This window comes from Vanacampus margaritifer, chromosome 7, assembly GCF_051991255.1.
Source record: "Vanacampus margaritifer isolate UIUO_Vmar chromosome 7, RoL_Vmar_1.0, whole genome shotgun sequence".
Lineage (NCBI taxonomy): Eukaryota > Metazoa > Chordata > Actinopteri > Syngnathiformes > Syngnathidae > Vanacampus > Vanacampus margaritifer.
Genome location: NC_135438.1, coordinates 10,848,511 through 10,876,139, shown reverse-complemented (window position 1 = coordinate 10,876,139; position 27,629 = coordinate 10,848,511). Strand labels below are relative to the sequence as shown.

General features: G+C 39.2%; 1 protein-coding gene across 21 annotated transcripts in view; it reads left to right on the top strand.

Annotated features, from left to right (window-relative positions):
- Positions 1-27,629, top strand: part of LOC144055777 (receptor-type tyrosine-protein phosphatase delta-like) — a 209,188-nt gene that overhangs the window by 169,459 nt on the left and 12,100 nt on the right. For 9 of the 21 annotated variants that reach the window (XM_077572070.1, XM_077572069.1, XM_077572067.1 and 6 more), the window contains 19 exons: positions 51-244; positions 345-371; positions 661-778; positions 1,460-2,047; positions 2,415-2,509; positions 3,071-3,327; positions 4,189-4,282; positions 5,270-5,494; positions 5,578-5,738; positions 6,222-6,233; positions 6,827-6,939; positions 7,040-7,081; positions 8,003-8,100; positions 13,207-13,330; positions 16,128-16,303; positions 17,910-17,933; positions 20,157-20,276; positions 21,850-22,004; positions 25,038-25,323. In XM_077572070.1, the coding sequence (XP_077428196.1) occupies positions 51-244; positions 345-371; positions 661-778; positions 1,460-2,047; positions 2,415-2,509; positions 3,071-3,327; positions 4,189-4,282; positions 5,270-5,494; positions 5,578-5,738; positions 6,222-6,233; positions 6,827-6,939; positions 7,040-7,081; positions 8,003-8,100; positions 13,207-13,330; positions 16,128-16,303; positions 17,910-17,933; positions 20,157-20,276; positions 21,850-22,004; positions 25,038-25,323 (2,909 nt within the window). The remainder of the gene's footprint in view (positions 1-50; positions 245-344; positions 372-660; positions 779-1,459; positions 2,048-2,414; positions 2,510-3,070; positions 3,328-4,188; positions 4,283-5,269; positions 5,495-5,577; positions 5,739-6,221; positions 6,234-6,826; positions 6,940-7,039; positions 7,082-8,002; positions 8,101-13,206; positions 13,331-16,127; positions 16,304-17,909; positions 17,934-20,156; positions 20,277-21,849; positions 22,005-25,037; positions 25,324-27,629) is intronic. The other 12 variants (XM_077572084.1, XM_077572083.1, XM_077572081.1 and 9 more) reach the window with 5 other exon arrangements.

The following is a 27,629-nucleotide window of genomic DNA, read 5'->3' as shown; positions in this document are numbered from 1 at the left end:
AGTGCCCATCATCAGTGACCCTTGACCTCTATCCCAAAATGCATTTATAGTTCCAAGTGGTCCTCCTCGAGGGGTGGACGCAGAGACAGTGAACGCCTCAACCATTAGGGTGAAATGGCGAGCGCCAGCCCCTGAGCTGCAGCACGGTCAAATCCGAGGCTACCAAGTCCACTACGTGAGGATGAACTACGGCGAGCCTCAGGGTCAGCCCTCCATCAAGGACATCCTAATAGAGGACTCACAGGTAACACTCCCAAATGGAATTCTATGAAATCCTATTTACAGTCTTTAGCACCTTAAATTAATACTTGCACCTTTTCTGTGTCTTTTTTATCAATACTCAGTGGGAATATGACCAATCAGCACAATATGTGAGTAAATATGTCTTTAAGCTTGTTAACTAATGAGAGTAATAGAGCATGAGATGTAAATAAGTGTTATTTATGGTATTGTAGTCTATTCATCTATTAATGTCAAACTCAAATGAGCAGCAAGGTGAACAATCCAAACAGAAAAAGTTGCAATAAATAATTAGAATTAGAAGAATAAAATTTCAAGGGATGATTTTTACCTATGAATTTTAGGTTTTCACCTTCTGGTATTTAGAATAGCCATCGTTGCAAAACGTTGCCGCTGAACCGACCGCTCGTTGTGTTGCAGGAGGTGGTGCTTGGAAGCTTGAATGCAGACACTTCGTACTCCATCTCAGTAGGAGCTTACACTGCCAAGGGAGATGGCGCCCGCAGCAAACCTGTTAGCGTCTGCACTGCTCTGCCACGTAAGTTACGGAAATATATTAATAATGGATGTGTCAAAATTTTGATTTAATTCAAAGTTCCTTCAACGCCACTAAATTTTTGGGGGGTGCGCGATTATTGACCGTCCCTTACTTGGAAAGCCTGTACTGGGGGAATTCCAGTCGCAACGAAGCAGACAATTTAGCCGTAATAAATTTAATAATATTGCATATAGTTATGGAGACTGGGGTCAAGTTGTATTTTACAATAAATAAAAAAAAAAGTGCAGAATTTCACAGATTACTTCATGTTAAAGATTATATAGCTCTTAATATGAAAAGAAAAAAGTACTGAGCTGTCACCAATGTCTTACAAATGCAATTATGCCATCTAGTGGCAGAAAAATGACCCCAATACAAATCAATATCACACTCGTTTTTTACAGTACAGTATAGATTTTGTCATTTTAACTCAATTTTATGAATTACTGTCTCAATCCTTTTTACCACTTTTATGTTAACAAGAATTATTTTATTGTACTTTTAGAACAGATATAAAATTAGTGTTTAATCATGAGTTAACTATTGAAGTCATGTGATTAATTATGATTAAAATATAAATTTTATTTTAATATTAATTAATATCATCAGTTTAACTTTTTTTTGCAGTTTATTCAGTGTTTGGTTTTCCTCACACTCTTTTCTCTTAATTCCTTTTTGTAGTGCCTGAAAAGCCCAAACTAATGGCGAGCGCAACTGACTCGGGCACCGCTCTGCTTCAGTGGTACCCGCCGCCAAATCCCCCCACACCACTCCTGGGTTACCGCCTCACCTTTGGCCGCGTCGACGTCCTTCCCTTCACAGTGGTGGAGTTCCCCACCAAGGAAAATCGCTACACAGCTCAGGACATCCACAAGGGAGCCAACTACGTTTTCAGACTGTCCGCCCGTAACAAAATGGGCTACGGAGAAGAGGCAGTTAAAGAAGTGACCACGCCTGAAGGCACCCCAACTGGATACCCAGAAAATATTATCTCCGAGGAAATGTCTGCCAACTCCCTACGCTTGACATGGAAATCAGTGCCGCTCATTGAGCAAAACGGAAAAATTGTCAAGTACTCGGTGCTGTACAAGGATATAAACAGTCGGGGAAATTCCTCGGAAGTTGTGGTGCTCACTCCAGGGTCGAGTGTTTTGTTGGAGGGTCTGAGTGCGGATACTGTGTATGATGTCAGGGTGTGCGCGTTCACGTCTGTCGGGCCCGGTCCGTACAGCCCCGGTGTCCAGTTTAGGACGCAGCGGCTAGACCAAGGTAGGATTGACACTCACTCCCTAACAACTCATCTTCATCATTCTGGAACACCAGACACACTCTCTAACTTAACACCCTTGTGCCAACATGCACACAATCACACGCACATCTGGTTACATCCTAAGTGTCCTTTTTCATTGTCTTGTCGCTGTACTCGTAGACAAAACATCCTTTTCCAAAAGCAAGGTAAGATTCCTGGGTCTGTCCAGTCACTCTGACTGAATGCTGACCCAAGCAAATATGAGTAGATGGCTCGTACTCGAGACTAATACACAGGTATACCCTTTAATCGGGGTTCAGCAAACAAAAATTCACCATCAAGTTCATTTCATTTTGTTTGTTTTTTGTCTCTGTTTGTCCACCTTAGTTTTTGCCACCAACTTCAGAGTGAAGGCCGCCATGAAGAATTCTGTTCTGTTGTCCTGGGAGGTCCGAGACAAGAATCCTACCCAGCCATTCACTGTAAGCATTAAGGGTGTGAGATCTCTTCAATAAAAGACAAAACGATATGTATCTGGATTTTCGGGGTGTGATACAATCGAAGGACGGTTCATTTTAAAGTGGATATATATTCTATAAAAGACAATCTGATGCATATATATGATCGATTGGATTCAGTTTGAGCAAATCAATTAATCATAAACAACGTGACTTGCATTAGTTACGCCAAATCAAGCAAATGATTGGCTGCAATTTGACTATAAAGTCTGTTCATTTTATGACCCCATTAAAACACGTGTTGGATGAAAGAGAGCAAAATGTGATCTGATATAATAAGTAAACACCTAAATTTGTTGAACAGGATTACCCATGTTGAATTTATATCGTCGCAAAAGGCACAACTTTAGATGAATCAAATCAGATTTTACAGGTGTATTTTTTAGCCCCCATTGCTAAGAATTAGGATTTAAGGTGGGTGGTATGTACGAGTTTCACCACATATTGAATGGAAAAATATGCTGCTTTTTAGTGCGTTGGCCTACTCTTTAAAATAAATTCATCAAATACCTTCTCCATATTCAGATCCTGTACGGAAAGGGCCAGTCTGTGGAGGTGGATGGGAAACAGACTCAGAAGCTGATCACTGGTTTGCAGCCAGACACCTTGTACTCTTTCTTGCTTACCAACCGGGCCAACAGCGCCGGGGGCCTGCAGCACCGCGTCACCGCCACCACCGCTCCAGACATCCTGAAAAGCAAGCCCGTCGTGCTGGGAAAGACCAACGCTGACGGCATGGTGACTGTACAACTTCCGTCGGTGCAGACGGCAGCAAAAGTCAAGTAAGGAAAGCGCGTTCTAGAGACAAGAATGTGATTTAATACAACAGAGATAACTTCAGTTAGGTTCTAATAGAATTAACGTCTCTCTTGGCCCTTTGAGCTAATTCCGCCAACCCCCCTGTTGCATCCTGTCTTACATTTATTAGCCAAACAGGAGGGATTTCTCTCTACGAATTGGCGGCCTTGCAATTCTTCCAACTCCCACAGCAGACAGGGCAAAAGCACAAAGCTCGTAATCTCTTTCAAACCCAGAATAAATATAGAGAACCAGTGCACTCCTTAGAACTCCACTGTAAATCTCCGCATGAGTCATCCCACTGCAACACCCACACTGTAGTTTCCCTCCACCCATGTCACTTTCTTTTCTTTTTTCTCATTACACTCTTTCCATTTTGATAAAAACATGTAGACGCTAACAGTAATCAGCGGCATGTTTCATTTTATTACTAAAACACATCATCAGCAATTCCACTCTCTGAGAGCATATCTGTTCATCTCGCTGCTGCAAATTCAACATTTCACCACATTTGATGTAATGCCAGTTATGTTATTAAGTGCGAGCAGCAAGCGCTGGAGTGAGTCATACACTGGGGACACATTTATCATTTTAGTGTGAGTGCCCTCATGGCTTGGCGGAAGCTATTGGCGCTCAAGCTGCAAAAAAAAAAAAAACATTTACTTTTGTTCTCCGATGTGGCGCTACCATTTGGACACTTCATTAGGTACACCTGCACATCAAATCCCATACAAGAGCTGTATTGTACTTATTGTGCGTAAGGGTCCATTTTGACTCAAATTATCAGACAGTTTTTAATGTACTGTACGGCTTTAGATCGCTGTATCACATGTCCTGTCTTTCAGGGGTTATTACGTGGTGGTGGTGCCACTGAAGAAACAACGAGGAGGGAAGTTCTTGAATCCATGGGAGGAGCCAGACCAGATGAATTTAGATGAGGTAGAATCATTTTATGCCAAACTACAAGGAAACTTTCAGGTTCTATTTTGCTTTGCATCAAAGCTGCTGCCCTTTTCATTTTGAATGATATCCGACTCAAGGGAGCTGCATCTGAAGTATTTTGCTGAAAAATATTCCAACAACATTTTGCAACATCCTTCAAGAAAACAGTCAATGTGCTCCATACATTCCAAGGGCATTGAGTCACGGGGTTCGAGTTATTTACAGTTGTTACAGAGAGCAATTTTTTCTCACCTAAAAAGAAATAGACCTCCAAATGTCAGTCTTGGCCAAAAACCTTTCAATGTCTGCTAGAAAGCATTGCAATGAACCCAAAATTGAAAAACAGGTATTGATTAGAGCCCTGACCTAAATCCAATTTAAAATCTATGGGAAAATGAATAAGAGATAATCGTAATCTGATATTCCAAGGAAAGTGACCAAGTAAATGCATCTTAGTGAATGCTCCCCAAAAGAAAAAAGGAAAAAAAAAAAGGGGGTGTGCACTTATGCAAACTGCTGCATTGTCATACATGTCTCAAATTAGTTGGCCTTAATGATTTTGTCCCTAGTGAGGATTAGCAGTGTGGCTAATGGATGGATGGATGAAATTCACTTGACTTTCATGCCGACTGCCCGCATGGTTAATTGAATGCAGTTCTGATGATGATGTATTTACCTTAATGATTTCCTCTGAAAAGACCATCGATACTCGGATGATGATTTGTGGCATTCTATACTGTTTATATTGAGGAAATAATGGTTTACAAGGGGCAGCACGGCGGGCTATTGGGCTCTGGTGGTACTCTTTAAAGATACCAGTGATACTTTGATAATAGTTTGTGGGATCCTAGAGAGTTTATATTTAGGAAATGATGGTTTACAGGTAAGTTTACAGAGTGAGTTTATAGTTTCCAAAAGATTGCGTTTTTTTTCTCTCAAATCTTGCTAATTATTTCTGTCTCTTGTGCTGTTCTTCCACATCAGTTGCTGAGAGAGATCAACCGAACCAGCGTGAGCCGAGCCCTGCGCATCCGCAGACAAGCCAGCCAATCAGATCCCAGAGCGTACGTCAGCGCTCACTTTAAAACCCTCCCCCCGGAGTTCACACTCGGTGACGGGCAAAACTACGGCGACTTCCGCAACCGTCCGCTGCAGAACGGCCAGGAATACGTCTTCTTTGTGCTCGCCCTGCTCGACCTTTCGGAGAACGTAAGATACAAAAGCACCTTCCTTCAAAGTTCATCAATTTTTTTTTTTAGATTTTATCATTTATATCACGCGCTCTCCCGCAGACCATGTTCTCCACCAGCCCGTATTCTGATCCCGTGACGTCGTCAGGTGTGGATCCGCAGCCAATGGTTGATGAGGAAGAGGGCCTCTTGTGGGTCGTTGGTCCCGTGTTGGCCGTTATTTTCATCGTGTGCATTGTCATTGCCATCCTTCTCTTCAAAAGGTAAACGCAGCCTGATGAAATGATAGGTTGATAGAAAATCTAGATCCTTTTCACTCCTATCCATTTTAAGGTGCTTTTCAGTTTGCCAAATGATTGGGAGGTAGATGCATTCATCAAACATTATCAGTGTTTATGATAATTATCAGGCCTCCCGGTTGAAGCTTTGTTAACGCACATGAATAATTGCCGCAGCAGATGCGGTACGGGGGAAATGAATATCCATGATGCAAATGATCTCAAGTTCAGTTTGATCATCGGACATTAGCGAGCACCTTGATGCTGAGTGATGTTTTAGATATATATGCACCCAGCAGAGATGCTTTTATGAGGCAATGATAGGCTGATGGATTCAGATTGTTGTCTGTTGTTTAATAATAAATAATTTTAAAAGAGAAGAGGAAGTACAATAACAGAACACACATAATAATGTTGTTCATTCTTGTCTTTTCCTTTTTGTGCTCTTCTTCTCCCGTCTGGATCCAGCAAACCTGACAGGTAACAAACTTGGTCTATCTTTTTTTCTAGATTCAATAAATCACTTATTTCTATGTGTGTAATACTGTCATTAAAAAAATGTTAAATGGCAATACGTCAATTCCGTGAAAGTGCGTGTGAATGCTGACAGATGTTTTCTCAAAACCAAAATGGCAAAGAAAGAATTGAACTACTGACAGTTGCTATATTTTGGTATATCGTAGTAATCCCTAGTTTGCTTGTAGCTATCATTTTGCCTCTCAACAATGTAATTGTCTGGCTTTTTAAATTTTTTGCTATTATCTTGTGACAGCCAAAATCCATCATTTCCAAAATAATTGCTCACCTCATTGTGTTAATTGAATGAGTTTTAAGATGCTATTAAAAATATTTGAAAACAATCAGAAAAGCAATACAATGACTAATTTGTTTTTGTATTTTTTTTTAAACACTGCTAGTCTCTCAGCATTCACACAACAAACATCCAGCAACACTTTGAGAATTGAGTTGAGTATTGACAAGCATTATACAAATTTAAATTGTGCATTTTTTTTTTAATACAACGGTGAATGAAGTGAAACTTGCATGTAAAAGTTGTCCGATGTTACTCCCAGGAAACGAGCCGAGGCCGAGGGCAGGAAGAGCAGTTTCCCGTGCAACAAAGCCATGTCGTCTCACCATCCCACTGATCCCGTGGAGCTGCGTAGAATCAACTTCCAGACTCCAGGTAAGCACATCTGCGCAGAAACTCCGCTTTGAGAGCACTTTTTGTTCCTTTTTTTTTTTTTTGTTGCTTTTCTTTAACTATGCTGTTGTTTCCTTTTCAGCCTACCGCGTATCAGTGTACCGTGGTTATCGGCGTTTGTCAAGTTAGTCGTTCTCACAGTCCACCAAAGTGTTGCCGTCATCGTTTAACTCCTCACCAGTTCATTTCTCTCATTCTTTCGATCTGTTTGTGGTCCTTGCAGACGTTCATGCTAACTAACTTTCATCCCACGTAGGATGAAGCTGCTTGAATTGACGACATGTCGTCAATAAGCTTTTGTTATACAGTGGAACTTCTAACTTATTTCACTCTAGCCAAATCGTCCTGAGCTGCGAGGATAGGGGCAAACGTCTTGTTGCGTTTCATACATCGCAATAAGTTCAATTTGTGGTTATATGCTTGTCATCACAAAAAAAACACACACTTTCATAATGCTTTCTAGTTCTCACTGAGATTAGATCTTGAGACATGTTTTTTACAAAAATTGTGAATGGGGAAAAAAAGCACCAAAAAAGTCAAAAATATTTGAAATACCTTTCAGTATTTCTTAACTACACCACAATAGTACAGTGTGAATCAAATGTGATAGTGATCGTATTTGTGAGAGCAACTAACTTTTTTTAATGTTCGACTTGAGAGGCAATCAAGTTTAAAAGTTCCATTGTACTTTATTAAAAGTGTTTTTCACCCCAATCTTACATGTTTAACCGTCTGTGTAAGCGCCTTTTTTTTTTTTTTATCTCCACCAGCCGTATTGCATCGACTCAAAGGACATGTTCTTGTGCCTCAGTAACTTTCCAGACACGCACATTGTTCTTTCTGTCTGCTTTGGCGAGAGAATGGTCACTTAACAAGAAACACTTCCATTCGCTTTCTCCGCTGTGACTGTGGTCACACACAAACCCCAAAAAAAAAAGATCTTTTTAACTCTCTTAACATTTTCTTTTTCCAAAAACAAGTGGAGTTGTACATGTTCCAAAACGGCCTCTGTTATTTATTTATTTTCACTCCTTGTGCTCGGCAGGCATGGCAAGTCACCCACCCGTCCCCATCTCGGAGCTGGCAGATAACATTGAGCGCCTCAAAGCAAACGACAATCTCAAGTTCTCACAAGAGTACGAGGTAAGAATGCCAATTGTTTGCCCTCTGAGAAGCTAAAACTTGAGGAGTTTCTCTGGCCCACATCCATGTTAAATTGAGATCATCGTTTCTTGACCACTTTTAATAACTTTGAATGGAAGTTTCCTCACATTCCAGCATGTACTATAGTAGGGATGGGCAACGTAAATGCTGGAGGGGGCCACACATTTTCATCAGTGCTACTCGGGGGGGGCCACGCATTTCCTATCCAGATTTATGACAAAAATACTGTTTAAAAAATGGACAAAATACGAACGTGTGAAATACATGCTCTTAATAGATTTCATTTTTCATAATGCATTTTCAATGGATGAATAAAAGATCCACCATCCTAACAGAACACCAAAGGGTTTGAAGCAAACAATAGAACCATATACTGTGGGGGTGGGGGTGGGGGGGGGTTCTATGGCAACGGACATGAAAATTACCATTTAATGACAGCACAAAACTGCTGAACAGCAACTCAAAATTCATTTTGTGCATTTTTTTCACCAAAAATCAACTCACTCGAAGTTTTAATATTGAGGTACTAAATTTGTCTTCCATAGCATTACAAACAGCAAAAATGTATTAGGCTTAATCATGTTGTAAGCGCAACTATGCCATCTAGTGGCGAATGGTGATATTACAACTTAAAACTACAGTTGATGCATATTTGTAGTTTGGCACCTGCACCTCGCATATTCGCTGATTTAAAATATATATATATATATATATATATATATATATATATATATATATATATATATATATATATATATATATATATATATATATATATATTCACCTTCCATGGATTATATTGAATGTTCCTTTTTCAGCATTTTCTGAAGGATTTTGGGGGTTTGTTCACTGAAATTTTTGTTTTTTTTGTTTGTTTGTTTTAATGATGGGGCCACTTGCTCTTCCTCGTACTACAGTATATTGACAAACTCTCACGACGCACATCTTTAATTGGGCCGTGTGAGAGCAGCCATACTTTAGTCTGTAAGGCCTTGGCTTTGCAGGTTTAAGATTCATTCATTTATGTATGTATGCGTTCATTTTCTACCACATATCCTTTTTAGAGTTGTGATTGATTTTGGGCTTACCTCAGATGGGCAATTTAGAATTTACATTGACCTCACATGCATGTTTTCATAATGTGGAAGTAGTTACTTTACATTACTCTGACATATTTGTGTAAAAAGTATTTCCTCTCAGTGTTTGGTAAATTATAGATGAAATAAAAATGTATTACCTAGAACCCTCAGTTCCCCCCCTAAATCGTAATTCATCATCTTACCAAGATATTTTGAATAATCATGCTTTCAACTTTGTAGAGGCTGTTAAAGGTTCATAGAAGAATGCTTGACTGAGCTTGCTCTATAAGCTCTAATGACCTCTAACCTCACATGTTCTTCTGGATGAATGGACATGCTCTAAAATATTGTAGCAAGTATTCCCAGAAGAGTGGGGAATGTAAATTGGAAAACAGCTGCATGATTCAAAATGTCCCATTACTTTTGTCCTTGTAGCAAACTGTACTGTATATTGATCAAAGCGATGCAAGATTGAGCACATTTCCCATTCTGCTGTCGTGCTCTTATCCACACAGCCCAAAGATGGAAATTGAAAACGCAAGGCTCAAGGAAAGTTTGCTTACAGCCAGATTGTTATCCGGTCCACTGGTGCAGAAAGAGGAGAGGCAGATAGAAATATAAAGGCACTGCAGCCTCACCATGAGATGCATAAAGCCAGTCAACGTGCGCCCGGCTCAAGTTTTTCTCGCACCGCAGTCCATGTCCATCACAGAAAGACTCCCCAAAATACTGTCAGTTTAGCAAATAGAGCTAGCATCACAGTTAGCTCCGCAGAGAGATATTAACCATGGTTTTTGGATCAAGGCTGGATTGAGTGATGGAGACACGAGCCTCTAATTGGCTCCCACATGAAACGGAGCGATAGAGGCGGCGGACGACAAGAGCACATCATAGCAAAAGAGAGTAGAAAAAGCAGCTCGAGGATGTTTTGGGAGAGGGCATGGAGAAGGATGGACGAGCCGGTGTAGGAAGCAGCCGTGCGGTTTGAGCCTCCTGGCTTTCTCTCTCTCTCTGCATGACTGTGTGCTTTGTTCGCTAGCGAGCCCCTAACGAGCGAGCGGGAGAGATGGATGGCCAAGGCATTGAGGGGGAGAGCAGAAATGATTGCGGTGAAATAATCAGACGCACATGATATTGGGCAGAGCAACAGGATCGGCCTCAAACACGCACATCCATAGGCCCACCCCTGTCCATTTCCCCCCCCCCAACCAAACCGTAATTATCTGTCGTATAATATTCACAATTGCTAAATTGCGCTGGCTCTCGTCCTCATCTCTCTCCATCCACGGCTCCATAATGACCTCATGTCTGCCTCTCCCTGCTCGCAGAGATGCTTACACTGTAATTACCCTCCAGGAACTTAATGTGTTGGTCTAACACAACTATCCTCTCCTTCCCAGAGGAATCTTTTTCAGCGTGTATCATCTTTCTCTGCTAGTTGTCCTCTCGATAGACAGCGGAAAGTCCCGCAATCATTTCGGTTTGATTTTCTTCAAACTTGGCCTGCGTTTTTCTTTCGGTCTTCTCTTTGTACTTGATTTGGAACGGTCAGTGGTGAGTTGCAGTTGGACAAAATGAAACTCTACTCTGTGATTGACGGCGAACCGGTCCAGGGTGCACCCCGCCTAATGTTCAAAGTCAGATGAGATAGGCTCTTGCTCACCCACAACTCTAATGAGGATAAGAATAGCAAATGGATGCATGAAAAGTGTGCTGCACTTGGTTAATTAATTATTATTACAGATGGTCTCAATCTGTTATTCTTTTTTCTTTTTTTTTCCAGGAGAGCTCAGTATTGTTCATTCGATTTGACATCATCATTGCTCTCCTTTTTTTTAAAAAACAAATACATTAAAAAAATTTAATAAATGTTTTTTTTTTTTAAATATATATACATATATATACATATACACGCACATATATATATATATATATATATATATATATATATATATATATATATATACTTTTTTTTTGTATGTGGGTGAGTATGTGTATGTGCGTGTGTGTGTGCGTGCATGCGTGCGAGTGTGTGTATTCATCAGTTCACCTAAAGCCCATTAAAAAAAATCCCATACTAATAATATAATATAATAATAAATTGCCAAATGCAGAAACATGTAAAATGTAAGTTATCACGATGTAGTGGCTCTCGCTAACAGACAGAATTAAGTAACCAGAATTAGGTTAAAAAATTCTATATACGTAGACCATGTTTCTATAAATTTTGATATTTGGTTTTTATTTGAGGCAGATATTTTTTCCATTAAAATGTGATTTATGAGGAGGTTAGACCATTGGTCGATATTCAGAGTTTGTTTATTTTTCCAGTTAACAAGTCAACATCAATCTGTTATTCTTTTGTTTTTATTTTTATTTCTGTCTTAATTTTCTCATGCAAATTGTATACCTTGAAGGAATGAGCAGTTTATATATATATACATACACACGCTGAATTTACTTTTAATTGGCTCTGCCATAGTCATTTTTATTATTGTTGGCAGTGGTGTTTATTTATTTTTTTTTTACATTATTATTTCATTAAATACATGGTGCAGATATAAAAAAATTAATAATAATAATCACTGGTGTCCAGTGGAATTCTTGTTCCTCCAAAATCATCTCATTTCAGGAGAACCCAAAAACAGCCTTTTGTTCAACCATTGCATCGTCAAAGAGAACAAGCCATTTTAAACTAAAATATGATATTTATCAAATTGTGACATAGGAGGTTTTGGCCCAAATTCCGCGATACACTAAAGAATTACAAAAAAAAATACTTCAAAATGTATAAAAATGTACTAGAGGGTTATATTTAAAGATATTTAAAGAGGCTATATGCCTGACTATGTCAGAATTGTATTTTAATTGCAACGTCACAAGATTTTCTAAAAATGGCAGTCTGTCAAATTGCTGAGTTTGGTTGGAATGGTCACTTTAACTCAAATAAAACGTACCAAGAATTTTGAAAATCGGAAAATTGCATTTTTGGAGAATGATTTTGAGTGATGGTCAATGTGAGTGACCTTCCAATTATAGTGAAACAATATAATTGATCATTTCTCAGCCCTTCTCGACTACTGGAGGATCCTTTTTTTTGATTAACTGACAAGTTTCAGTTTAAAAATACCCACCAATAAGATTGTACGGTGTGAAATTCCAATTTAATGCATCTATCATAATGTTTCAAACGGCATCTCTTGCCCTAAAAGCTTGACTTAAATAGCGCAACTGGAACATTTTTCTTGAGAAAGAGCATCGCAGGCAGTTAAATAGGTCATGGATTGCTTTTTTTTCTCCTTAATTTATTGTTATGGATGATTTTAGAAGCGTTTGAAGTGCTCATTCTACTGTATTTTATTAAAAGAGTTCCACGACGATGGTGGTCGTTTGTCAGGTTGCTAATTTAATAATATTTGTTTTCATAGTTTTTTTAACGGCGTAAGATTACACTGAATGCATTGAGTCATATTCCTAATATTTGGATTGATTGATACAGTAACTATAAGTATTAAGTACGTATTACACTCAGAGCTTTTAGTGTCTGTGTAAGGGCTGACTTTCTTCATTTTTCTTTTTAAGTTAAAACTTTGCTGGTGAGTGTGTGAAGTATAATGCACAAAGGGCCCACATTAAACCAATACAAGTGTATTGTGTGTGTAAGCCATGATCAATCTGGAGCTAAAGGACAGGAGGTTCATTTTGTAACCTTTCTTCTTTAAGCTCCTTCACATGAAACGTTCCCATCCTCGCTCCTCTACATGTTGTTCCAGATGTCATTTCTCCATTTTCCTTCAAATCATGGCACCCAAACAGCCATGCTGTGGTGATTTGTCAGACTAGTACAGCTGCCAGACCATATGCAGGAAGAACCATTTCAAAAACAATCTTTCATTTGGAGTCCAAACACTGCCAAGTGCCAACGTGCCTGTGAACATCCTCCAAAACAAGCACCAGTTGTTCCCCGACTCTTGACGGTAACTTTTGTCTTTTTTGTGCCTTACAGTCTGTTGACCCCGGTCAGCAGTTCACCTGGGAGAACTCCAACTTGGAGGTCAACAAACCAAAGAACCGCTACGCTAACGTCATTGCCTACGACCACTCCAGGGTGATACTCTCTGGCATTGAGGGTAAGACGTGTTGCCAGTGTGTTTGTGTGTGGGCGTTTACTTGCACGAGCTTGCTCTCGTTTCAGTAGAGTGGGGGGGTGTAGGTACAGAGGGTTTAGTTTAAGTTCAGAGCTGAGATTGCCAGATCTCAAACAGAACAAAAATTCTAATTAGGGGTGTGAGGTGGAATTAATCGCATGACTTCAATAGTTAACTCACGATTGATCTGCATCTTTTAGTCATTGGTACAGGAATTTTATAATATTTCATAAATTAAATTTAAAATTAAAAAGATGTACTGTACTGTAAAAAACGAGTGTGATATTGATTTGTGTTTAGGTCATTTTCTGCCACTAGATGGCATAATTGCATTAATTAATCACATGACTTCAATAGTTAACTCATGATTAAACACTAATTGTATATCTGTTCTAAATGTACAATAAAAAAAGTACAATAAAATAATTCTTGTTAACATAAAAGTGGTAAAATGATTGAGACAGTAATTCATAAAATTGAGTTAAAATTACAAAAGATATACAGTACTGTACTGTAAAAAACTAGTGTGATATTGATTTGTATTGGGGTCATTTTTCTGCCACTAGATGGCATAATTGCATTTGTAAGACATTGGTGACAGCTCAGTACATTTTTCTTTTCATATTAAGAGCTATATAATCTTTAACGTGAAGTAACTTGTGAAATTCTGCACATTTTTCAAACTGTAAAATACAACTTGACCCCATTCTCCACAAATACATGCATTATTATCCAATTTATTACTGCTAAATTTTGACGTGGACGTGCGTTGTGACTGGAATTCCCCCGGTACAGATTAAATTAACTCAAAATTAACGCACTAATTTTGACACCCCTAATTATAATTTATTTACACTCTCTACTGATATAATTTCACGGTATATGAGAGAGAGGGAAAAAAGTCTGTAGAGACGCATTCAACCACTTTCAGGTGTGACGGACCCGAGGCAGAGAAACTGGCAGCACCGATTTTGGGAGAGGGAGAAAGTGGGAGGCCAAGCCCAAACAGATGAGCCTTATCTGGGCAGAGCATGTGTAAAGACACCCCCCGCCCCCACCAGCCTGACTCCCGCTTGTTCCTCAGCACTGCATAAAAATATTGTGTACATATACACACACACACACAATTAAGCATGCACATATAATTATGCAGAAGTTGTGTGCAGCAACAGATATGCATGTTGACTTCCAGACAGCGCCGTCCCTCAATCTCTCGCACACACACACACACTTCCTGGGAAGTTTCTTCAGCTGCCAAGCGACTCATGGAAAGTGTGTGTCCATGTGAGTGTGTGTGTGTTCTGCACAATGCGTTGTTGTAGCATAACCAACCTTTTAGCTAAGCTGCCTTTTAACAGACTTTTGATAAACGTTGACTCGCACTTGTGCTGTCTGCAGCTGAATGATTTCAAAGAGGCAAATACGGCTCAATCCGCTTGCCATGACGCTCCTCAAATGCTTTGTGGGTCTAATTGGTTGCTCTGCATGTGAAATGATTACAAGAAGTTATTTTTTTCAAGTTCCCTATTACACTCAAAAAATACTTTAAGGGCAACGACGGGGAGCTTTTTGGAACCTTTTGAGTAACCGTAACACAAATACTAATAATCACACTTGAGTTTATTGAGTAGCTAAAGGATGCTAGCAAAATGTGGCCACACAGGGTCTGCTCTTTTGTGGAATCCGGCCCACTTAATATTTACTCTAATAATAATACTGATTATTATTTTTAATACTTTAATATTTTTAATTATATTTAATTATAATTAATTATTAATACTAATATTTGTTGCATAATTTTCCTAAAATTGGTTAAGATTTTTTTTTTAAATATATCAGTGCAATAGTATATTTTATACATATTTATTCATGTTTTATTTATCTTATTGAATTAATTATACTTAATTATTTTAGAAATTATTTATGATCAATTCTAAAAATATGAAAATATTTTGGAGGAATTCATCCTCATGGAGTTGCAGAGATATTAAAAACTGTGCCAGATACACAATCCAAACACTCTTCAAAAACTAAATGTACGGACTTCATTTACCTTCATCTATGACCCGTCGGCATTTTGTCACTGTTCATTTAAATTGCCATCAAAAGATGCAAAAAAAAAAAAAAAAAGGAGTTTGTGTGCCCCACTTTGGCATAATCAGGTCACCGCTAACTGCGTGTGTGTGTGTGTGTGTGTGTGTGTGTGTTTTCAAGTGTGTATTTCTTGTGCATGTTTGTTTGTTCGAGCTATGACTCAGTGATTTTGGGGATTATGGTATTAGGCCCCAGATGAGCAGGACTGATCCGAAATCAAACACACACAGATGGCCTCTCACATCACATACACAAAAGCATGCACGCACACACACACACACACACACACACACACACACACACACACACACAATCCCTTCCAGGACACAAGCAGTGTCAGCCTCGTCTTACACACAAGCGGCCTTACAGTCATATTGCCATTCAAAGCCACACATCAGAGTATGCTCAGATTAGACGCGTGATCGTCTTAGCATGTATTATAAAAACAAGACGACTGAACAATCCAAGCGCAAAGGACTGTGCCCTTGTGAAAACATTAATCTTCCTGCCACAACCTCGCTTGAGCCATTCATTATTGGGACATAAACCTGCTTTCATGCTTTTTGACTGGGAATAATCTATATAGATTGATTCACAGGAAATTAGAATAACAGTCCAGTTTATCTGTAAAGAAAATTGCTATAAAATGTCCCTTTCTCTTCAGATGTGTATTCTTCATGTGCAGGTGTGCCGGGGAGTGACTACATCAACGCTAACTACATCGATGGGTACCGGCGTCAAAACGCCTACATCGCCACTCAGGGTTCCCTTCCGGAGACCTTTGGGGACTTCTGGAGGATGGTGTGGGAGCAGCACACAGCCAACATTATCATGATGACCAAGCTGGAGGAGAAGTCGAGGGTAAGATATGGCAGATGGAATAGCAAAGACAGACTAGGCTGGTAAACAGGATGGATGGAATTGAAAAGCATGAAATGTGTTAGCCAGGCGATTAAAATTGTATTAATCACATGACTTCAATATTGACTCACGATTAATCGCACATTTTATATCTGTTCTAAATGTGCAATAAACTATTTTAAGTTTACATACTCTTGTTAGCATAAAAGTGGACAAAAATGTTAAGCTAATAGAAATATGGCTGCATCTTTTAGTCATTGATACAGTAATTCCATAATAATTCATAAAATTGAGTTAAAAATGGATGGATGGATGGATGGATGGATGAGTTAAAATTAAAAATAAAAATAAAAAAAGTAGGGTGATATTGATTTGTGTTGAGGTCATTTTTATGCCACTAGATGGCATAATTGCATTTGTAAGACATTGTTGACAGCTCAGTGCATCTCATATCATAACTAAATTCTGCACATTTTCAGCAATTTGTGAGGAAATAACAGGGAACATTTAAAAGTTGATATGTTTAAAATTAGAACCAGATCCTCCAGCAACAATTCCTAGCACATATTATTCCAGCTAATAGAAATATGGCTGCATCTTTTAGTCATTGATACAGTAATTCCATAATAATTCATACAATTTAGATAAAAATAAAATGTACTGTACTGAAAAAAAAAAAAAAAAAAAAAGTTGGGTGATATTGATTTGTGTTGAGGTCATTTTTCTGCCACTAGATGGCATAATTGCATTTGTAAGACATTGTTGACAGCTCAGTGCATCTCATATCATAACTAAATTCTGCACATTTTTAAAATTGTAAAATACAACTTGACCCCAGTCTTCACAAATATATGCATTATTATGAAATGTATTACTGCTCAATTTTGATGTGTGTCTGCTGTGTTGCGACTGGAATTCCCCCAGTACAGGCTTTCCAAGTAAGGGGCATTAATCGAACATTAAAAAAAAAAAATAGCTGGCATTTTCTTGCATCAGCGATAGGCAGCAATTTGTGAGGAAATAACAGGGAACATTTAAAAGTTGATATGTTTAAAATTAGAACCAGATTCCTAGCACATATTATTCCAGTCAAATTCACGGCTGGCCCACATATATTCTTACACGGACATAATGAGGAAGGAGGTTTGAACGTTAGGATAGCGGGGATTGTTAAAAGCAGATTGAGGAGCCAGAATGTTTTATTGTGAGCGAAAGGAAATTCCATTAAGGAAGAGTAGAAGGAAGCTTTGTGATGCAGTTGCTTACCAAAAGAACGACAGAATGAGAGTCTAATAGTAATGGAGGGGGGGGGGGGCTTACAGGCACATCAAATTGGGTAATGAATTAGAAAATATTCAGCTTCAAGGCATTCTTGTTGCTAATTTGATTTTCGTGTAAGAAGGAAAATGAACAAGACTGGCTGAGGGTTTAAAAAAAAAGAAGGAAATAATGAATCCTTTTCATACAGTACTGTATATGTGTTTTGTAGCAAATGATCCTCTCCTCATCTGTGCTTCTTTTCCTATTATTAACCTGTGCATTGTGTTCACGCTGTTTCCTTTCCAACCTTCTCCAACTGTCTCTGTTGTGTCTCTTTGACCCTCAGATGCCCTCTTATTTCTTCTCGAAGGCAAGATCTCGCTTTCTCTCCTTTGCTAATCCCCTTTCCAAATGCACCCTCTCCTCACATGGTTTTCTCCTTACCCTCCCCTCTCTATTCTGTGCTTCTGTTTTTTTTTTTTTTTTGCTGTTTCTCCCCCCGTGCAATAGCCAAATGCGATGAGTTGAACTATTTTCAAAGCACCACAAGGCATCCGCAGTCAACGAGGACTGACTTGGGTTTCTTGTTACCGCCGAAGTTCAGAAACAGTGCACATTAGTGTCTACACTTGCATGATCACACCTACAAATGTGCTTCCTGTCTAGCTGCGGTTCAGCCAAGTGTGTCGCATTAAATTTCATACACGACAACTTTATAGCATTGGTAAGAATGAACGATGTGGCATATTTGCTGCAAAGAACATCAATCGCCTCGTAAAGATGATGAATTTTGCATCTTCGGAATATTTGCTTGGCTCTTTAGTGTTTTGAATGTTTACTATAAACCTGCCTTTCCCCGGTGGAGTTGGAGACTTGCTTATTACGTTATTATGTGTTTATGCATTACCAACACCAATGATCATAGATGGGATCAGTTTTTGGCAGTTGATTTTAACTCTAATTTTGGAAAAGAAATCTAATTTAAATATTCTTAGAGTTTGATGGTGCTCAGAGTAGGTGTTATTTTAGTTGATAATCTAGTGTTATATTAACTGTAGTAATCTAAGCAACTAATTAACTGAACAATGAAGAGTAATCGGTACACACTTGCGTAGTGTCAAATCAGCTCTGACCAGTGTTGATTAGTGTTACATTTCTACTACCATCAGAGTTGTTTTAACTCTGTACTGTAAAATAGAGATAGACCAATAATCGGCCAGGCTGATTATATTGAGCATTTTGACCAATATCGATATCGGCCTTTTTTTAAATCCGACGGCCGATATAAGGGAAATCTAAAACCATTTTAATCTCAGGGAGCTATTTATTTACATTTTCAGTTAACTTTATAAGACATGCAGTTGACCCTGGGAAACTTCTGAACCATTTTATTTTTTTGTTCAACTCTAAAACAAAGATATGTGAAAGTTTAAGATTTCAGGTATTTTTTTTAATTTGGAGAAAAATTATTTACTGTAGAAAACAATGGAGAACCTGATAAATAAATAACTTCTACATTTGGAAAAGTCTGAAAATGTGTTCAATAAACATGCTTTAAGACTTTAAGACATTACAACAGAGTCAAGATGGACGTTTGCATTTTAAACATTTTTGACGCCAATATTTTCCCCCCCTTTTTACTGAAAATGAAAATCGGCTACAAATACTCCTTGACTACTAATAATCGGTATCGACCCAAATCCTTCCAAAACTGTTAACTATCGTGTAGACTAATATAGACATTTTTGAAGTTTTACATTTGACTCTGTAGGCAGTGAATTAACACGTGTGTGCTGTCTGCATATACGTTGAGTGCGGTTTTCAACCACCCCCCCCACTATGGTAGACCATTCTTGTCCTGATAGTGTCTGAAGGTCTGGTGGGAACACGGTGGAAAAGCTGTAATTACAGCCCGAATGTCCCAGGCCAAAATGCTTAATCCTCAGTCTGGAGCAGCGGAATGCAGAGCGAGCTGAGCCGAGCTGCGTTCCGTCTTTGATGTGAGGACCGAAGGGATCAGTGAGCAGCGTTTGCTTTGGCCTGATTCTGCCAAGGCTCCGGTACGCCCCTCCCGCTCCACTGGGATGCTTTTGCTCTCTTGTGGTCTCTGAGGCTGAGCTGGAGAACTACAAGTACGGTGGTGTGATGCGAGGGGGGATTTCAAGGTGTTTTTGGGTGGCGAGGCGTGCCACGTCGTCTTTCGGGGATTTGTGAGGTTGGAGCGTTAGGGCCGCGTCGAGTCAAGTGATACTCACTCAACTTTTCCAGCTCTGTGGTGGATCCCTGTGAACGTTTGCCAGGAGCTTCCCGGTGCACAGTTTTAGGGTATCAGACACTACTTGCGCAGGATCACACACATTGTAAAAAGATATCACTTCTCACAAGCACTAAAACCTCTTTCACACATCGGGTTGCCACTTAGTTTTATTCCAACACTTCTGTTTGAATTTTGCAAAGTCTCACTGATCTGTTTTAATCCCCCAACCCTTTTCTTTTTTTTTCTTTTTTCTTTTTTTACACACTGTGCTCATGCACTTCTTTCCCACAAAACAAGCACTTGATGTCTCACAACATTCTCTGTCTTGATTTTTAGGTGAAATGCGACCAGTACTGGCCAACCCGAGGCACAGAGACGTACGGCCTCATCCAGGTCACTCTGCTGGACACAGTGGAGCTGGCCACATACTCTGTCCGGACGTTTGCGCTTTACAAGGTAATTGTGACATGTGCAGTCAACCGCCACGCGGTTTACCAGCGCGTATTGATCCCTTCAAATATTTATGCTGCTTGTGTATTGATGCGCACTTGCTGCCATGTGACAGTAGCTACATGTGATGCTCATCCAACCTGAGCCATTTTTCCTTCTTATTCTGTCACAGAATGTGGCAACTGTGGCTTTTTCAGTTTTTTTAATTATCGTGATGATCAACACAGTAAAGTGCACAAAAAATAAAAGTGCACAAAAAAATCTGTTGTGAGTGGAACCCAATATAGACTTTCTAGAGTAAAATTTACCCTACAACATTTACTGTGTAGTTCTATGTGGGTACAGTAAACCCATGCGAGAAAGCCCTACCATAAATAGCCACAAAAAAAAAAAACTTTTACCGCCAAAAACGTTTAATGACGTATACTAAAATCCAAATGAATGCAGCCAAAAACGGTAATTGACGTTTACTACATTTTTTTTTCCCCCGGGGCAGTGGAACTTGTTGCGCTGCCTAGTGAATAGGCTTGTGAAGTCACAAACACCCACTAACTATGGCCAGCAGATGGCACCATTGTATCTCTTTTCAATGGGCTCCCTGTAGTATGGACAATATGGACATTATAATGAAACATGACGAATCTGATGAAATAGAACGTTTTCAAGGATGACATTAATGATCAAAGCCTTTGTCACATTAAATCTACTTCACAGAGCGTCACAAAACAAAAATATTAATGTCAAAGTCACTGTCGTGCAGAAAATGTATCTTTTCACAAAAAGCTTGTTTTCTCCTTATCTTTTCAATTTTCGCTTAATGTCACTCAAATTACCTATTTTCAAATGATGATTGCTAAAGAACGCAATAAGGTAGAAACGTGCTTTTTTTTTCTAATGAAAGAATGTTTATGAAGTCACGGCACACAATATTCTGTTTGCCTTGAAAGATGAGTTAAAATGCTCAAAATCGACTGGGTCTGTCAGGGTTGTTTTTTGGATAACGTGTGGCAGTAAAATAGTTTTTAAGTGATAGCACCCCCCCCCCCCACACACACACACACACCAAAAAAAAGAAGGTTATAATTGCCTTTATTAATAGTCTAAAGTATAAATTTACCACAATCTCCAAAATGAATTAATATAACTGTTTCGATTAGCCGGGAATCAAGTCGGCTGTTTTTAGTCCCACAACGGCGCAAACGCCCATTTCTAACTGCTCGCACCTCTGACAAGGTCAAAAGAAAAAAAACTTCACAGTTAGTCTGCATGTTGTGTTGAGTGTGAAAATAGGGCCCTTTATGTGCACCATAATGTGATATCGTACAAACTTAATCATTAATATTAGAAACATCTCTTTTGATTTCATGCCTCCTCATTTATCCAACGCCGGAGAACCCCAATAGGGTCACATTGCTGGGGCGCGTTGTCATTGGCAGTCAAAACTAGTCATCCTCAGCTATAAAGATTTTTAATACAGCTCTAATATTGGAGTTGTACCTCACATTTACACTAAATCGCCTGAAACATGTTTTTACAAATCACCCAACACTAATTCATAAAACACTTCTTCGGTTTCCAGAGTGGCTCCAACGAGAAGCGTGAGGTTCGTCACTTCCAGTTCACAGCCTGGCCAGACCACGGGGTACCCGAGCACCCGACTCCGTTCCTGGCCTTCCTGCGAAGGGTCAAGGCCTGCAACCCTGCAGATGCGGGGCCCCTGATCGTCCACTGCAGGTGAGTAACGTGACACTCACTAACCCGGAATGGTTTGTCAATCCGGGCTGGAAATGTGTGAGAACAGCCACGAGACATCTTGAACCGTAACAGTTTATACTTCTGATTTCACAGCATCCAAGGAGACGCTAGTAAAAAAAAAAAAAAAAAAAGGGGGTGGGGGGGTGGTATTTGTCTGTAAACGGTACACAAAGGAGGCTCATTAAATTGGCAGTCAGAGTGTATAATTAACCGTAGTGGTGGCGGTTCTTCACTCCACAACCTCATTTTATAAATCCATCCCAATCCAACTGTGAGCACTAATGGATCCTGAACCAAACCACAATTGGACCTGCTGTTACGTAAAACCTTTGCGCTCCTCCCTCCGTAACCTCCTCCTCGCAGCTGCCTGTATGCTGACCTTATTTTGCATAAGCAGCGTCCACCGGAGCTGGTACGGGTTCATAAGTTTATATTCAAATGCTGTCAGATCAGGAGCAGGGAGAAGTTTTGGAAGACTTGTCATTACCGAGAGCTGAAAAAGAGGCTGTTATTTGCAGTAACCAGGATGGGAAGGCGATAGAAGGTTGTTGAGGGAATATGGGCCAGAGGCTCCCGAGAGGAAGAATTAGTGCGGTGAGATGCAGAAGGCAAAAAAGGGGGATTGAGACAATGATTGAGAGGAAGAGTTAGCCAGGGACTGGGACTTAAATGATGAGCTATGAGCAGAAGGAGAGCAGCGATGGGAAATAGGCGAGGTCAAACTGTGGACACGGCGAGTGGAAGTGGTGAATTAAAGAAGAGGAAAGGTGCAGGCTGATGGCTGAGTGTGTGAAAGGTACTTAGAGGGAGGTCGGTCAAGGCGAGGAGGGGGTGCTGAAAAGGTTGAGAAGCTCGTCCTAATCTTTGCTCGCAGTCAGATGGAGTATCTAACAGGATTAGAAGGCAAATTTAATTATCTCGCCCCAGCCTCCGTCATAATGTGCCTTAGCGTATCAAGCAGCCTGGGAGTCAAACAATGGGGCAAAATCTCATTCCGCCGCAGTCAATCTCACACCCCCAATATTCATTCTGCCATTTAAAATAGTTTTTTTTTATTCACTTAGGGAACCTGCTTGCTAAGGAGGTTTTGCCAATTTGCTACCAGCGCAGCAGAAATGAGTAGGAATTTTGAGTAGTTCATATTTGGACTGTGTGGAGATCGGAGAGTATGTACAGTATTCATAATGCTCGTGCTGACTCATCGCCGATGTCAATTTTTCTGCACAAATGTTGCTAGTTTGCATGTTTTGACACTTTATCTAAGAACTTGCGCACTGCAGTACAGTGGTGCTATTTCGCAAGATAAGTTATTTCAGGTCCCTTTAACCCAGTGCAAAAAGTCCATATTTTGAACAGAGCTAATTAATATTCAGGCAAGTACAGTATACAATTAGGAATAGTATGAGTCAGGATAATCTTAATTTTAGGAAAAATTAAAGTTTTCCCAAGAGAAGAAATTTCTGTAGCATCATCATATTTATGGCAAAAAAATAAAAAATAAAAAATAAAAATAAAAAAATATATATATATTTTTTTTTTAATATACAAAATATTATCGGACTTGTGTTTCACCTCTGGAGCTTTCTGCTTCAAAAATTCGACTGGCAGCTTGGAGTTTGTTCTGTTACATCAACAACAGTCATTGTATTGGTGAAATGGTGAGTTATGTACTTTACCATTTGCATCTATTACAATCGTCAAAATGTGTGACTTCATTCTAAAAATTTGAATAATCGATATCGAATCGATTGTCCTTTTCGCGCCTGATATCGCTTCATAAAACCATTAATTTATTATATTAATAACTCTTTTTCCCATAAATTCTTAAGAAAGTAGAATTTTAAAGGCCAATTTTTTTTGTATCTTACTTTTGAAAATAAAAAAAATAAGTATTTTTCTCACATTTATGAAAAAAACTGACCTATTGCACTTCAGAATATTCTAATTTATATTAACAATTATTGAATTAGAATTATAAAAATATTTTCATCTGAAAATCTTGACATCCGTCCTTGCTGATGTCAATGTTTGTGTAGCACTAAATTAACACGTGTTACTTTCATTAATAAACTAAATAATTTAACCGGTTACTGCCTGCGCAAAATTTTATTTGGAATTTAATGTTTTTATCATGTACTTGATATTTAAGAAGAATTGATGTTCCAAAATGAATCAATATCAGACTGAATTGAAGCAAATTGAATCAAATCGGAAAAAAATCCAAATCAGATCGAACTGAGCCCTTGTGAATCGAAATCGGATCGATTAAGGAAATTAGAATTGATACCCAGTCCTACTGCAATTCCCTAGTCTGTGGTCCAAGTAAGGTTGGGCTCTACTGGTCTATACAATGATAGGCACATTTTATTGATGGACCTCCAAACGGTATTCTGATTACTTTTATTTCAGAATTTATTTAATACTGAATAAATAAATAAAAAACATGCTCTCCTGGCTTCAAAATGTAGTGTGTTGGATAGTGTGACGATGCACACCTGCCACTGGTGAATACACATTCGATACATAAGGTACCGTATTTTCATATTCAAAGTCTGATATATTTTCAAATGGATTTCAGTGTCATGTCTCCACGCTCCATGATTTACAGCCAGCCTCAATCTTCAATGATTCATGTCTCAGGACGGGAAAATGTGTGCAAATAAAAAGTATGCAAGACTGGCATGTAAAAAGAAGACTTACCAGTTTACATGAAAAAGAGAAGATGGCACCAGAAGTAATCATCCTAATTTAATAAAATGGCATCTGCACTCAGTAAAATGGCCTACTGGTGGCTAGATTTGTGCAAACGACACAAAAATTATATTTTCTTTCAAAAACAAAATAAATGGCACACTACCTAGTCTAGTCATGTATTGTAAGTCCAAAGTATTAGTTAAGTCAAGTCTCATGAATACAAAGTCAAAATTGGTGACCAAAGTCAACTTGACTTGACATGACATCTTTGCAAATCCGAAGAAATCATGAAATTGATTTCCCCGTTTCCCCATTCAGTGCCGGAGTGGGCCGCACGGGTTGCTTCATCGTGATCGACGCCATGGCGGAACGGATCAAGCACGAGAAGACGGTGGACATCTACGGCCACGTCACGCTAATGCGCTCCCAGAGGAACTACATGGTCCAGACGGAGGACCAGTACATCTTCATCTACGACGCGCTGCTGGAGGCCGTGACCTGCGGGAACACGGAGGTCCCCGCCAGGAACCTGTATTCATACATCCAGAGGCTGACGCAGATTGAACCTGGCGACAATGTCACCGGCATGGAGCTGGAGTTCAAGGTGAGCAATTACCGACGATCGTCTTTGCACACAGGAAGTTACAATAGATCCGTCCGTTTCCTGTACTGCGACTTGCTGGAAGAAGTCAGGTATGTGAACCATGACACTACCAAGGGCCTGAGCTAGCGTTCATTTCCTTTACCAAGACTGAACACAAATATGTTCGTCAACACACATTTTTCACCAGACGAAGACTAGACTAGACTACTAATTTACTCGCAGCCATTTTCACTGAAGCAACCCCTTTCACTCCCAACTTGTTTTACTGGATTTGACTGATTTTTGCAAGGCCCACAGAATATTGTCTTCTATTGCTATAAAAACATGGAACCTCCCAAAAGAAAGATTAGAGTCTCTTCTTTCATCAGGAAAAAAAAGTATATTTCTATATGTTTCCGTTTTGCAGCAAATAGCATTAGAATAGATCTAATTTTCAAACACTGGGGGAAACAGCTTTTTGCAACATGGCTCTGGTTGATCTCTTATATGCTGTTGCCACCTGCTGGCCGTTCTTGTAATAACTACCATTGTTTCAAGCATTATCTTCAGTTATGAGGCTGCATCAAAGCCTTCTGTATGATCTAGCATTTAAAAAAAAAAAAAAAAAAACGTCTAAATACGTCTTTGGGAGCATGGTAATATTTAAAATAGAACATATATATACGTTTTTGGGAGCACGTGTGTTAATAAACAATAACTGGGACTAAATCCGTCCGCATCTTCATCGACTAATGAAGACGAGACGAAAATGTACTTCACTTAATAAAAAACGGACTAAAATCTATGGGCATTTTAGTTCATGAGACGAAAAAAAAAAGATTTGGTAAAATCCTGTCTCTGCTAATCTGTCACTGTGACACTGTCACGTGACACCTAGTGACACAAATATGCAGCCTGTGAGTGCAAGATGCACAAACACATGGGACAGACAGGAGGTGGATTCATGGTGAAAGGTTAAAAAAATATATATATATTATAGTATATTATAGTTATACTTATAGCGCCACATTAATCCAACGGCTATAGCGTTCCCGCAATAAAGTCAATCTGACTAATGCTTGTTAATTTACTAGCTTGTAGCATGGCGCCATAGTAGCCACTTGTTGATACAAAGTAATTGTGTGATAAATTGTTTCTCATCAAAAATATGAGACAAAATCTTATGTGAAATAGTTTTATATATATATATATATATATATATATTACAGGGGTAAAGTGATCCTGACTAAAACTAGACTAAAACATTGACGTGTTAATTTGTTGACTAAAACTAGACAAATAAAATTATGTTTTCTTGGACTAAATAAAGACTAAAATGCTAGATTTATAGTCGACTAAATAAAAACGGGATGAGGTTGACTAACAATGATTTTTTTTTTTTTACATGCGTGATAGAAACCGGACTAAAACTGAGACTAAATTTAAAAATGTCATGTAAATTAACACTAGCCTGTTCTTATCAATTCGGAATAAATGAGCACATTTGTAAAATTGATGCCCCATTATACAACGCAGCTACTTCTCTGCTAGCACATCCCATGATTTGAAATTTGAACTTACTTTTAATAGATCATAACTCTTGAAGCTCTTAAACATTTTTTTTTTTCAAGGCACACACAGACAGCAGGTTAATGATCCATGAACTTTACATCCGAGCCTAATTGAGAAATTGCAACATGAAGTAAATTATGAAGGACGTCAGATGACTTTAATGAGAGAAAAGAGCCGTTTGTCCTTGGAATTGATCGTCATCCACTTTTCATATTGTGGCTTTTTATTGGAAAACCAAACTGCATGCCTGAGCGTGGATTTTTCTGACCTTGACCGTCTCTGACAGCATCTTTCCCGAGGCAGTTACGGGCTCTTTTAGTTCCAACTGCATCCCCTCCGAGAGTCTTCATATAGTCCAGACGCATGGTTGAAATTGAAAAGGATTATGGGATTTCACCTTCTGATTCAAAGGAAAAGACCATTTTACAGACTGTTTTAGAAAGCAAGCAGGTAATGTTGTTCCAGAAGTTGAGTTTTTCGGTAAAAGGTCACATCTTCATAGAGTCAAACAAAAGCCTGTTTCAGTGAGAGCGTTCCTCTGCTGACGCCTCAGAATTCCCGTCCTGGCAGCGGCCGTCTCCAAAGAATGACAATGAACCCTGCGCCCTGCCAGCTGTCTTTCCAGTCTTGCATTGATGGAAAACACGCGGCCGGGTGGCTTCATTCATCGCATTCCATCTCGGTGTTACTGGGCACCGCGGACCAACACATGGAAATGCACTTTCCATCGCTAAAGTTGTAAATCTGACATCAAC